We start from the raw sequence: 12,429 nt of genomic DNA on the forward strand, positions 1-12,429 counted from the left end.
TGGATAGTGGCTGGATAATGGTTAAGGACTCTGCCTCTGATACAGGCGACCTGGGTTCAAATCTCGGCTCTTCAGTAAGCCAGCACGTAATTAGCAAAGAGTCCCTGGGCTAGACTCCCTAACAATGCTACTAGCTACTGAGCGCACCCTAATGGCTGCAGCTCAAGCACTTTAAAGAGAACCAGAGACGAAGCACCCTCATGTATTTTATTACATTTATCAGTGAGAACATGACAGTAAACACCTACCCTGCTTTTAGTTTCATTGTTATCTGCTTAATTAGTCTATTAGCAACTGTGATAAGAATCCACCGACTATTCAGTCGAGGTTTGACCTGGAATCATTATAGCTGAGTCACTCTTCTGTGGAGTTTTTTCAAGCCCAAGCCTTCCCCTCTCCTGGCTTAGATTTCCTGCTTTGCATACTGAGAGCTGTGATGACTGGGAGGGGCTGCTCTGCTGAGAGAGAAGCTCTGTGGCTGTAATATGATCCCTGTGTGCTCTGTGTGCACTAGATACTGACTGCAGTTATATTCCTATGAGAGACACTTCTTACAGTACATCATACCAAAATGAAAGCACATAGATGAGCCTTTCTCATATAGCCTAGATAGCAGCCTAGTCTCATATAGCATAGACAGCACATCCAGAACAACTCATATAACCCGGAAGGAGAAGGGATATGAGCCGGCGGCCATATTTGATTTTTCCTGGAGCAATAATGGATAAAAAACACTAAAAAAGGCACACCAGAGCGGCGAAATTATCAGGTAGAGCATTTATTCTTTACAAGCTATCAACTGATATGTTTATTTTGTGTGAAACATTCATCTCTGGTTCCCTTTAAGTCCACCAGGAGAAAAGTGCAATATAAATGTTATTTCTTTTTTATATCAACCTTTTAGCCTATTGCATTGTTAGTAGGTGTGCTTATAGATAATAATAGTTGGTGCTGTCTGTTTTCTTTCATGTCTTCCAGTAGTAAAGATCTCACCGTGGATTAAACAACATGAACACATTACACAGCTCATATCATTAATTTCTTGATCTATCTTCTATCTCTTAACTTCTCACTTTTTAATGTATTGATCTTTTTTTTTTATCTTTCTGTAAAGTTTCTCCTTAAGTTTCTCAGCAGCTAAAGGCGGTGATAGGCTAAATTTGAAGGAAAGCTTAACTTACTTTGAAAACTTAACTTGATACAGTATATATCAGTTGATTTTTACTCAGGTCAGCTAATCTTCTTTAAACTCTGGTTCATCATACCAGATTTTTCATTAACAGAAAAACTGAGGCAATATGCAATGAGTGGATGTAAGTATTCGGAACAGTCTTACTTTGTGATAAGAGGTAAAGATTTTTATTGTTAGACACTAATAAAAAACTGACGCGTTTCATGGGACCTGCCCGCTTCCTTGGTTCAAGGAATCGCCTGCAAGTCACCTGCAATCAGCGGACACCATCTGGATCCAAACACCGTGGAAGTTCCGTCGGGGGTGGTAAGAGCATGAGACATGAAGTATCCTTGATGGAAAATGATGGCTAATAAGAGAGACTCTGCTTAATGTCTGCTTTATACATATCCTGCCACCATATCACTGCCTTCACGGTCACTGGGAGGTCTGACATTTGCTATATGCCAGTAATAATTGCGTATGGGGTATAATTTTCCCCAGAGGCGTGCATGGAAATTGTTACGCTTGCAAACCAAATTTATATATAGTTAAATTTATATTTGGGCCTGAAGATACATATCAGTTCTGGAATAGGAGTGAACTCCCGCCGGTGACTGTCAGTTGCTAGAGGCCTCTATGCATTGTTTGCTTTTATTGGGGGTATTTTTATTTATGGGTGTTTCCTGTTGTCTCTTGTTTGCCTAATAAAATTTGTATATTTGTAGCACATGGCTCCCCTAGCTATATACCTCTTGAGGGTAAGACATGGAATATTGGTAGATACTGGTAGATATCCTGTTAGTATTCTTGTTGCATTCAATACGAGACTGTGTCTGAGCTATGTATCTCTGTTTCAGAGCGCTAGATGAGTGTCTGTGTTTGTTTTGTTGATATCTGGAAAATAGCTTTTGTGTTTACCTTGTTGCTTTTGTGTATAAATACAGTATATGTAATTCATATGTATTTCACATTCAGTTCTGTATCAAACCTAAAGTAGAAACACATTTGAAACCTTGATTCGTCAACCTATTAAGCTTGCCAATAGATGGTTATCAACTTCTCTCCAAAGTTTTTGCTATAACTGATGCCACAGATAGCGGTTACTACAAACGTCATTGCAGAGGAGGAAACTAATTGGGGTCAATGTCGAGAAACACTCAACAGATAACACTCTGGAGCGTTCCTCTTCAAATGCTGAAAACTAATTGTCTTTCTGTGTTTCTTCACATAAGCAGTCTGGTAATGACACCGCCATGAGATTCAGCACTGGAGAAATGTCTTGATCATCGATCAAAAGGTACATCACTGAAGCACTAGGGAAACAGAGAACCTCCTGAGGCATGACCTTCTGGTTTCAGATGTTCCAGAGAAGTCCTTCAAAGAGTCTTGGTGAATGGAGCGGATCCAATTTTTAAATTGCTGCTCTAACAAGTCTGCAGAAGCCACGACTTTAAAATACACAACGAAACAAAACAAAATGAAAACACATGGAATAGTTTCTAGAGATGGACCCGGCAGATTTTACGAGATTAAACAGATACTGGTCGAGAGCTGAGTCAATGAGCAATCGTAAATGGTGGAAGCATGATTGCACACTACATGTCTCCTACATCTGACACCTGTAAATGAAGATTTTCCTACTTACATGGAAACAATTATAATGACTGAAACCAACATACATTACTGCATTGAGTGTTTTATTGACGTTATGATGAATCTGTTGGACACAATATGGAAAATGACCCCAGTGGTGGACATGGGTGATTATGGTTTTGCTTATAGGCCTTTGAAGCATTACAGTAAGTGTTGATTAGGAAGATCTTGGAAAATGGGTCGCCCATCTGTGGTTGTGGGTTTAATAATCTAAATATTTTGTGCTGTGACATAAATAATATTATAGCTGTGGCTCCGGTATAAATATATACAACGATGCATATAAAGATAAAAAAATACTTCATTTGTTAACTTTTTTCATAAGAACAATGAACAGTTTGTCTTGTTATATACATGTATTCTTACTTCCAGCTCAAATGTCTCTTGAAACCGGTGCTAGTCATCCCTTGACAATTATTTTAAGTGATGCATCTCTTACCTGAGATGGCCAATCATAAGTTATTGAAGAAAGGAGAGAAGCTCTCTCGACTGAACAATTATCAAGGATATGGCTTATGTTTCTTTTACAGCAAACCTGTAATGAGGAGGAGGAGTGGATTGGATACTTATCTCGGTAGTTGGAAGTTTGTGGATTGACCAGAGACTTCCTGTCTTCTCATAGAGCCCACCATTACAACGCAGGATTCCTGATAATATTCTGGCCATGGTGCCAGGCATGGGTGAGCGCATCCAGACTGGGCATGTATGAGTAAGGTCCATGAAGGTCTATTAGAATGAAGCTGCTTGTGCACATGCACAGCTTTTTTCCTCCATGCACGAGCGCTTCATTCTTCTGGGCATGCTCAGACCTTACTCATGCATGCCCAGTCTTGATATGCTTCTGCAGTACCAAGAAACCTATTCAACAAGCTTTTGTCAAATACGTTTAAAGGAACCCTGCACTGGAATAGAGGCCTGTTGGAGAATCCAGGAAGCATCTGGCCCATCCACAGGCTTTCCATTACTGAGGTAAGTATCTATTTTTTTTCTCACTTCAGGTTTCCTTTAACTGAAAACTGAATGTGACCTTGTAGCAAATCAGAAAATAAGTAAGTAATCAAAAATACAGTCAGTGGTTGTTCACAGTAAATGGTGGTTGCTAAATAGATTTTTAGCTAGATCGATTGATCAAACCGTAAACTTTTGCATCAAATCTCTGTTTATATTTAGCTGAGGAGTCTTCCCATTCACTTCCCCTTTATGATCTACTGCACCTGGTATTCCCCAGTAACACTGCTAGGGATGGTCATGTCTAGGAGAACTCATGGAGAAGCATGTGATCATTTTGGTCAGGTGACAGATATGCATGTCTCTGATTTGCTAGCAGGATGTGATCACTGCAAATCAGAGCTTTGCTGATCAGCTGATCAAACAAATCACATGCTTTTCCTTGAGTTCTACTAGACATGACCATCAATAAACACTGTGTGGTGGAGAGACTGTAGTACTGTATTGTAGTATCACACTTGTGTCAGGATTAGCAGGAAACATGTGTTGGCGGAAGCAACTTTGGGAATCAAAAGTTATATTTTCCCTCAATGTATAGTGCTCATTTTCAACAGCCAATAAAAACACAATCATTTTACATTATTTGTTATTTTCCCACTTTCCTAGATTGCCTTGGTCTCCTGGAGGATTTGGGAGGAGTGCGGTTGTGTCCTTGTCCACAGGAAATATAGGCAGGGATGACTCTTGACTAGGCCTCACTTGAGACCTTTTTGAGTACAGATACAGCTGTTTTAAAACATGCTGCTTTCCTTAAAGGGTTTGCAAAGGTTGTACTTAGAGCCACTAAATAGATCTCTTTAGCGTTGCTGCTGGTCCTTTAATGTAATGGATGGCTGTGCAGTATTTATTTTCATTTTATCTGACTACTACCATTCATTGTGTCTGGAACTACTGGCTGTTCTGATAAGTAGTTCTTACTGAAGGTAACTACTGATTATGTATTTTTCACCATTTACCATAAAAGCCCTAGTTAAGCCTCCATGTTTTATTTAATGAACAGTGTGTGGAATATATCATAATTGTAATGCACCAAGTTTTGTGTACAGCATATAAACTATTTTTGTACTGATCATTTTATTACCTGGATGGGTTGGCTTGCAATGCTGCTTTCATGTGCCAGTTACAGCTTGGTTTGACTGTACAGCAGTCTAGAAGCTGTCTAAACTCCTCCCCTATCCCCCATATGAAGTAGTCGGGGAGGCAGTGTAAAGGAGAAGCATACACTCTTTTCCTGTGATATTACCCACAGGAAGGAGCATCATGGTCAGGAAACACTCACTCTGGTAGCAGCTCTATACTTTGTGCACAAAACCTCTGGGTCATGTGACTGACTTTACCAAAGGGAATTTCTCTGGAACAGCTGCATCAAAAATAAAAACTGTGTGACTAATAGCAAAGCATCCTAGACACTTAGTAAATATCTAGGAAGCTGAACTAGGGCTTTAGTTACAATAAAATACAATCCAACACAAAATCCTCCTTCATCTACTTCCATTGACAAGCTGTTCTTGATCATCAAAATATTTGCAACATTTAATACAAATACGCTTTTAGTTTTTTTATTATATTGTTGTACCTCCAATATATTTAGATCTGATAAATTCCTTAAAGTGCACTTCCAGTTTAAAAGACAGAGACTGTCTTAATGCTGCCAGGATTGGGGAGTCTCAGGGTTTATAACTAAAATTATCGCCTTTAATTCATTATACAGGTGACACTCTGCCTCCCCCTTTTGGAAAAGCTGCATGTGGCACTTTTTTTCCAAAAGTCTTCCAAACTCTGGCCACCCCCACCCTTGTTGCTGCAGCCTGCCCCCAACTTGGCAGCTGCAGCCTAATTGGTGACTGCCAAGCTGGGGGTGGGCCTCCGTAACGCAAGAAGGGGTGGCCACAAAGCTGTGGAAGACTTTGGAAAAATGGCCGCCATTGTCTTGCCAAGTAGGGCAGAGCTTCACGTGTCTAATAAATTACAGCAGAACAGGTAAGTTATTAACTCTGAGAACCTCCCAAATCTTTCAGCATTCTGACAGAACCTGACATGACAGTCTCTGTCTTTTACACTGGAGGTCCTCTTTAAAGCCCAGTTACAGTTCTTTTTTTTCGTTTAGGAGGCACCGGGCAGAATTACAATTCTACAAGAGATTAAGCCCTTACCTCTCTATCAAAAGTAATGTTATTTTTTCCCTGGAATTAGTCTTTAAACAGACCCAGTCTTAAAAATATTCGATAAATTATTGCAGCTGTGCTGGTTTATTGATGACATATTTATACTCATATTTAACATTTTATTACTGGAAGTATCTTACTAAAGCATCCTCTTTCCAGTGATCCGTAAGGAAAATCCTAAGTTTAACTGTTTTTACATTTAATTTACTAACTACTTGAGTCAATCAGATGCTTGTTATTTCAAGCTGGTGCAAAATTTCATGTTAATTTTATTGCAAATTTATGGAGCTTTGAATTGGACCAAACAAGTGCAGTAACTGAGAATTGTTATTGGTCCAGTTACAAATTGGATACATTTACATAACATTTGAATCAACTCAAAATTATTAGCATCTAATGGACAATCTCTACTTGTCACCTTCACCTGGTCCATATCAGATCATAGTGGAATTATGGGAAACATAAGTGCTGTGATGGTTGCAGTTGCATGCAGCATCCACACCAAGATTTTTTTAAAAGGGAACCTGAGGTGAAAGGTATATGGAGGCTGCCATATTTATATCCTTTTAAACAATACCAGTTGCCTGTTAGTCCTGCTGCTCATTGTGGTTGCAGTAGTGTCTGAATCACACACTTGAAACAAGCATAAGGCTAATTGTGTAATATGTTTGTCAGAAGCATCTGTTCTGCATGCTTGTTCAGGGTCTATGGATAAAAGTATTAGAGACAGAGGATCAACAGGACAGCCATGCAACTGGTATTGTTTGAAATTAAATAGATATCTCAAGTCAGCTGAAAATTTCCAGAGGTACTGCCCCTGACTGTAAAGCATAAGGTCATGAGTTTGACTCCCAGGTTATAGAAAATAAATAAATAAATATGTCAGCCTCCACAGCACTCTCACTTAAATAAATCCCGGCACCTATACATTTTACTTAAAATATGTTTTCATTGCAGGCATACGCATTAGCCCACAACCATAAAACTGCTTATTTGCTAACTTTCAGCAACCGCTAATATGTTCCAAAATGACTCAGGTGAGAGTTGCAGTCTTTTGCCACAGGCAAGTTTGGTCCAGTGCTAGTTGTGGAAAAGAATGATACTTTTTGCCAACATAAAAATTGCGCTAAGTAAAATCTTTATCGCCTAACTGTACATCACTTTCCAAGAAGCTTGAAAAACAAAAGTTGCTTTAGGCGATACCCTTCATGAACAATTGTAGATATTTTCCTTGCAAACCTTCAATATCTGTCGTTTTTTTTCTTCAGGAATAGAACTTTACAGAACTGAATGTTACAAGAACAAGCTTATTTCTAAACTTGTGCACATAAAATACAGTTCTGTAATGTTCTGATGCATTTCTGTATTCTGATGATGCTGAAAGAAGAAACATAGGTTTTTAAAGCTTGGAAGAGAACTGTCATTAAGAGCAATGCCTAAAGCAACTTTAGTTATTTGAACCAAAAAAAAACCCAAACAAAACATTTCTCAATCTAAACCTGTACAAGTAGCATTTAGTACTATATAGTTCTGATCTAGGTTTGTATTATGCTGAAAGAAGTTCAGTTTTCAATGCTTGCAAGAACACTGACTACAGTTAGTCGTTAACGGAATTACCGGACCAAAAACGGGATATTTGTGGACCTTCTGCTACCCAGTAGCTGAAAATTCTTATGGTACCCGCTTGGTATATTAGATACACTGCCTCTTATTCAGCTTTAGGATGACTCTGGAGCTGAGAGCCACAGTTAGCAGCCTGTATCACCTCGGACAGCTGCTGCCCCATGTCTAAGCTCATACAGGTAAAACCAACTCCATGCTGCTGCTTTGGAGTATTAAATAACAGAGGAATACAAGTGCTATGATATTTATTATTTCATACTTGTGTATATACAGTATACTAGAAATCACAAAACAGCATCTGTTATCATAGGGCGGGACGGTCTACAGGGCAGCAGCTGTCCTAGCTGACCAGAACCAATCTCATGTCCACAGTTATAATCAAAGTATGCAACACTACATTAGGGGTAAATATAATTATTTTGTGAGTAAGTCTCACAACTGGAAAAAACCTAAAAACTGCATATTTTCACACAGAAGATTAGATTTATTTTCATTTATCTGTGCAGGTTACTGAAAATGTTCTCACATGAAACAAGTTGTCCAATTAATGGACTCTAAAACAGGTGCTCACAGCTGGAGACCATCACAGTTCAGTGAGGTAGCAGAATTATTTTAAGGAACACCATGCAAAAAAACAGATGGAAAGTAAACTTATAAGTTTCCCTTGAGATAACTGAACCTACCTCCTTGCTCATCCAACATAACCAAAGTCCTGATTCCAGCATCTTTACTCTATATTCCCAAGACAGGCAGCATGGTGGAGAGGAGAGAGAGAAAACAGTCACTGACAGAGAACACGTAAATGGGGGCTTAGACAACACTCATGTATGAAGCAGAGAGCTACAGAACATCCGATCGTGGACCCAGATCATAAACTGACCCATGCAGTAAGGCCTCTTTTCTACAGGCAGTTGATAGGCAGTGAAATGCCTCTCAAACTCTTACAACTGCTTACTGCTGCCTGGTCACTGCTCACTGCTGCCTGGCAACTGCTTGCTGCGCACACAGTTCAACTGCCCGTGGAAAAGAGGCCTTACCACCCTTTTCCATAGGCTGAACTGTGCGCTCAATGAGCAGTTACCAAGCAGCAGGGAACAGTTACTAAGCAGCAATGAGCAATTACCAAGCAGCAGAGAGCAGTTACCAGGCAACAGCAAGCAGTTTCCAGGCAGCAGCAAGCAGCTGCTCATAGAAAAGGGCCCTAAAGCAGAAGTGGAAATATTATACTGTATATGTTGCTGTGTTATGATTGTCCCGTGTCTGGCTTCTATGTCATTTTCCTCCTTTTCAACGGGCAGTTGATAGGCAGTGAAATTCCTCTCAAACTCTCACAAGTGCCTGCTGCTGCCTGGCCACTGCTGCCTGATAACTGCTCAATGCTGCCTGGTAACTGCTTGCTGAGCACACAGTTCAACTGTCCGTGAAAAAGAGACCTTAGGCCTCCATTCCACGTGTGGTGATATATTGAGGTGCTGATGATATTAGGGAATACAGGAACATATTTCTGTCATTTTTCTGTCTGCTATATCTCACATGTGTATTCTGCTTTGAAGCGATGGTCATCTGGCTGTACTACATTTGCATCTAAAGGGACTTCAGTGAATAGAGCTGGGGTGTTAGCCTCCAGCAAAGACATTGGTTAATTAGACAATGGCAGAAGTGAAGGGTTTTGTTCTACCTTATCTGGAGTGGAAGCTTAGAAGTCATTGACAACTGAAACATTTACCACTTCTGTTGATGAAGGCTGTTAAAGCATTGTCAAGAACTCTAGACTAGCCAGGAAGAGCCTCCTGTGTGTTAAACACTATTTCGTTGTGAGGAAATTAAATTATTGGTGGAGGTGCAAACTATATCCTTATCTTTTATCAGCTAGGAAATACGGTCAACAATGGGGTTGTCACCTGTAACTTGGACTAGGGAAGTCTTTTCATGTATGTGGGCTATAGTACATTTTTCACATGTGGATGTTAGATCTCTGGAAATCCAATTATGACTGAGGATGTAATTAAATCTAGATTCCCCCCCCCCCCCCCCGTCCACACAGGCTTACAGCCTCGAGGCGAATATTCCATTATAAAAACCAGGGGACAGATACCTCAAATCAGTCCCCTCCTGACGGTAGCTACAGCTGGACTGCTGGCCCAAGCTAGTGGACTCCTGGTCTAACCAGAATTGTGTCCGTCCACAAAAGTCCAAGGTTATTCTATCTGGATCCCTGTATTTGGGTAAGCAAATTGCTTGGTGTGTATTTTTCTACTTTTATCTTTGTAACTTTTTACTTTGTTTTTGTAATCTTTTGTATATATTCTGTTCTGCATTGTTCCACTTTTTTCCCTGGAATATTAAAATATTATTTAATAAGCTTGACTTCTGCTGTACTAAACTAACACTCATAGCCTAGAAGAGATTAAAGTGTGTATAAGTCCATTCCTAATTGTATGCTTGAGCAACACTACCATATGAAATTGTAATTGCATTGTGTGTGAGGGCGTTTGTCATACGTTGGCCTAAAGCGCGCAGCTGACCCAACGTACGAAAACCCCAGTGCGAGTAGCGACAGCAGAGTGGCTAACAGTATCATTCGGAACGACTGTTAGTGGTTTTGCTTCACTACAGTGTAAGATTGCAACTGTGTGTGTGTGTGTGGGTGTGTGGCGTCCCCGTATTCGGCCTAAGCGCAAAGCTGACCCGAATACGAAAACACGGATTGCGCACTGAGGACTCCACAGCAGAGTGGAAGTGTCTAGCGAACCGCTAGTGGTGGTAGTGAGAGGTGTTCTGAGGGGACCCAGCCTTGTTTTAGCTCGAATAAGGCTGCTTCCCGCTTGATCTGGTCAAACCCGCAGTCGGGAACCGTATACGCAGGCGTGCCGTGGGCCGGTTCCTGACACCACGGACTGTTGATAGGCAGTGAAATGCCACTAAAACTCTCACAACTGCTAAAACTGATTACTATTCACATGTGTGGAAATTTGCATGTCTACTCTCATTGGATAACCTCAGTATAAGGGGTTGCTTCCTGCGAGCGTGCTCCGTCCGTCATAGTTTCAGCTCTGTCTAAGCTGTTACTGGGTCCTTTGATACTGTGATTAATATTTCCTCGTCTTGTTACTTTCTAGAGCAGTTATCTTGTGGAGCTACGGTTATATATTTTTCCACTGGGACATATATACGTACGCCTTCAAGTGCAGATAATTTGTATTATTTGTATTGCCTAGTTAATTTGCTGTATTGCTCCAGATCTAGCCAGCCTCTCTTGCTTATGTTATATATTGGTTCATCGCCAATATATACATATTCTAGTCAGTGTTTGTTATATTCCTTGTATTCGTGCTACGGTGATATTTACGTACTTGAACTGTTGAGATCCTGTGTTTAGCTAGTCAGTTTTTAGCACGTTTCAGTAGGTTGCGCTTATCGTGATCACCCATGCTTAGCTAGCATAGTCCTGTTCGTGCGAGGTAGCCATTGCTGCGGTTGCTATTGGTTACCTCACTCTTGTCTTTGTGAATGCTTGCTGTCACTGAGGCAGTGACTAGATTAGCAAGCGTTTATTCTGTCAGGCTCTGTCCTCCTAGTCCTGTCCTTGCAAGGTAGCCATTGCTGCGGTTGCTATTGGCTACCTCACTCCAGTCTGTCTTGTCTCATTTGTGAATGCTTGCTGTCACTGAGGCAGTGACTAGATTAGCAAGCTTTCATTCTGTCAGTCTCTGTCCTTATTTCTCAGTGTTTTGGACAATAGACGCTCAGCGCTGCTGTCGCGCTGAGCAAACCATTGTTAAGTGTAACTTGTGGTTGCTCGGAGCTGCGCTTGCTCTGCGCGCCACATCTCCTGCTGGGGTCACTCTGTTTCCTCCTCCAGTGCATTCGCACTATACCCTGAGATTTCATAGTTTTATGCCTTGCTTGCGTTTTGCATGTGTGTCTCCTTCACGTCAGGGTGTGCATTGCGCACTAACCGTGGAGGATACACCACCAAACTTTACATGCCCTTTGTACCTGTTTATACAAGTTTAAAAGCCATTTTTTCTTTGATTTTTTTTTAAATCGATTATCTCAAAAACGACAAGTCCAATTTGAAAATTTTTTTTTTGCTTGTTCCCATGGAAATAGAGAATCCATGCCGATCGGCGGGTCGTTCGTAAGTCGGGCATTCATAAGTCGGGGACTACCTGTATATGCAAAAAAGTAACCACTTTGTATGTGATAAGGCTAATGTGAAGGTACTATAAAGAGGGGGGCGGGGGGATGGGGACTTGATAATGCAGATCTTTTGCATTAATGATTAGGGTCTGATTTTAAGGCATTTTAAGCACGCCTAAATGTAAGTACACTACTAATTTTTATTGCTTTAAGTTGGGCCTATATAGCAATGTAAGGTATAGAAGGATCCTATACCTCAGTATACCATATACACCTGACTTGATTGGATGAGGTTGGGTGGGAGTTATCCACTCATCAGCTTGGACTGCAGAGAATAGACCCGCCCATGTTGCACATTATATTGCAGAGAGGGAGGAGCTGTGACCCAGCAGAAGACTTTCTGCAGCCATGACTTCACTGGGGGTGAGGTGGGGGGCAATCAGCCAATCAAATTCAGGTATGAAGATTTAAGCGGGGAAAAAAAGTGTATTTTGTCTTTTTAATTATAAAGATTGCAAATATTAATAGCATAACGCTGGTATGTAATGTCCAGAGATTAACCAGTTCCCTGCTAGTCCTTTCCTTCCTCTGGTTCTACTTTTGTTGACCCATGTCGTAGTCACAGAACGCAGTGAATATTACATCTTGCATTTTGTCTTGGAA

General features: G+C 40.7%; 1 protein-coding gene across 2 annotated transcripts in view; it reads right to left on the reverse strand.

Annotated features, from left to right (window-relative positions):
• The window catches only part of SNAP25 (synaptosome associated protein 25), a 127,097-nt gene that overhangs the window by 27,188 nt on the left and 87,480 nt on the right, over positions 1–12,429 (reverse strand). For both annotated transcript variants that reach the window (XM_068232493.1, XM_068232494.1), the window contains exon 4: positions 8,307–8,355. In XM_068232493.1, the coding sequence (XP_068088594.1) occupies positions 8,307–8,355 (49 nt within the window). The remainder of the gene's footprint in view (positions 1–8,306; positions 8,356–12,429) is intronic.

The sequence above is a fragment of the Hyperolius riggenbachi genome, chromosome 4 (genome assembly GCF_040937935.1).
Source record: "Hyperolius riggenbachi isolate aHypRig1 chromosome 4, aHypRig1.pri, whole genome shotgun sequence".
NCBI classification, from domain to species: domain Eukaryota; kingdom Metazoa; phylum Chordata; class Amphibia; order Anura; family Hyperoliidae; genus Hyperolius; species Hyperolius riggenbachi.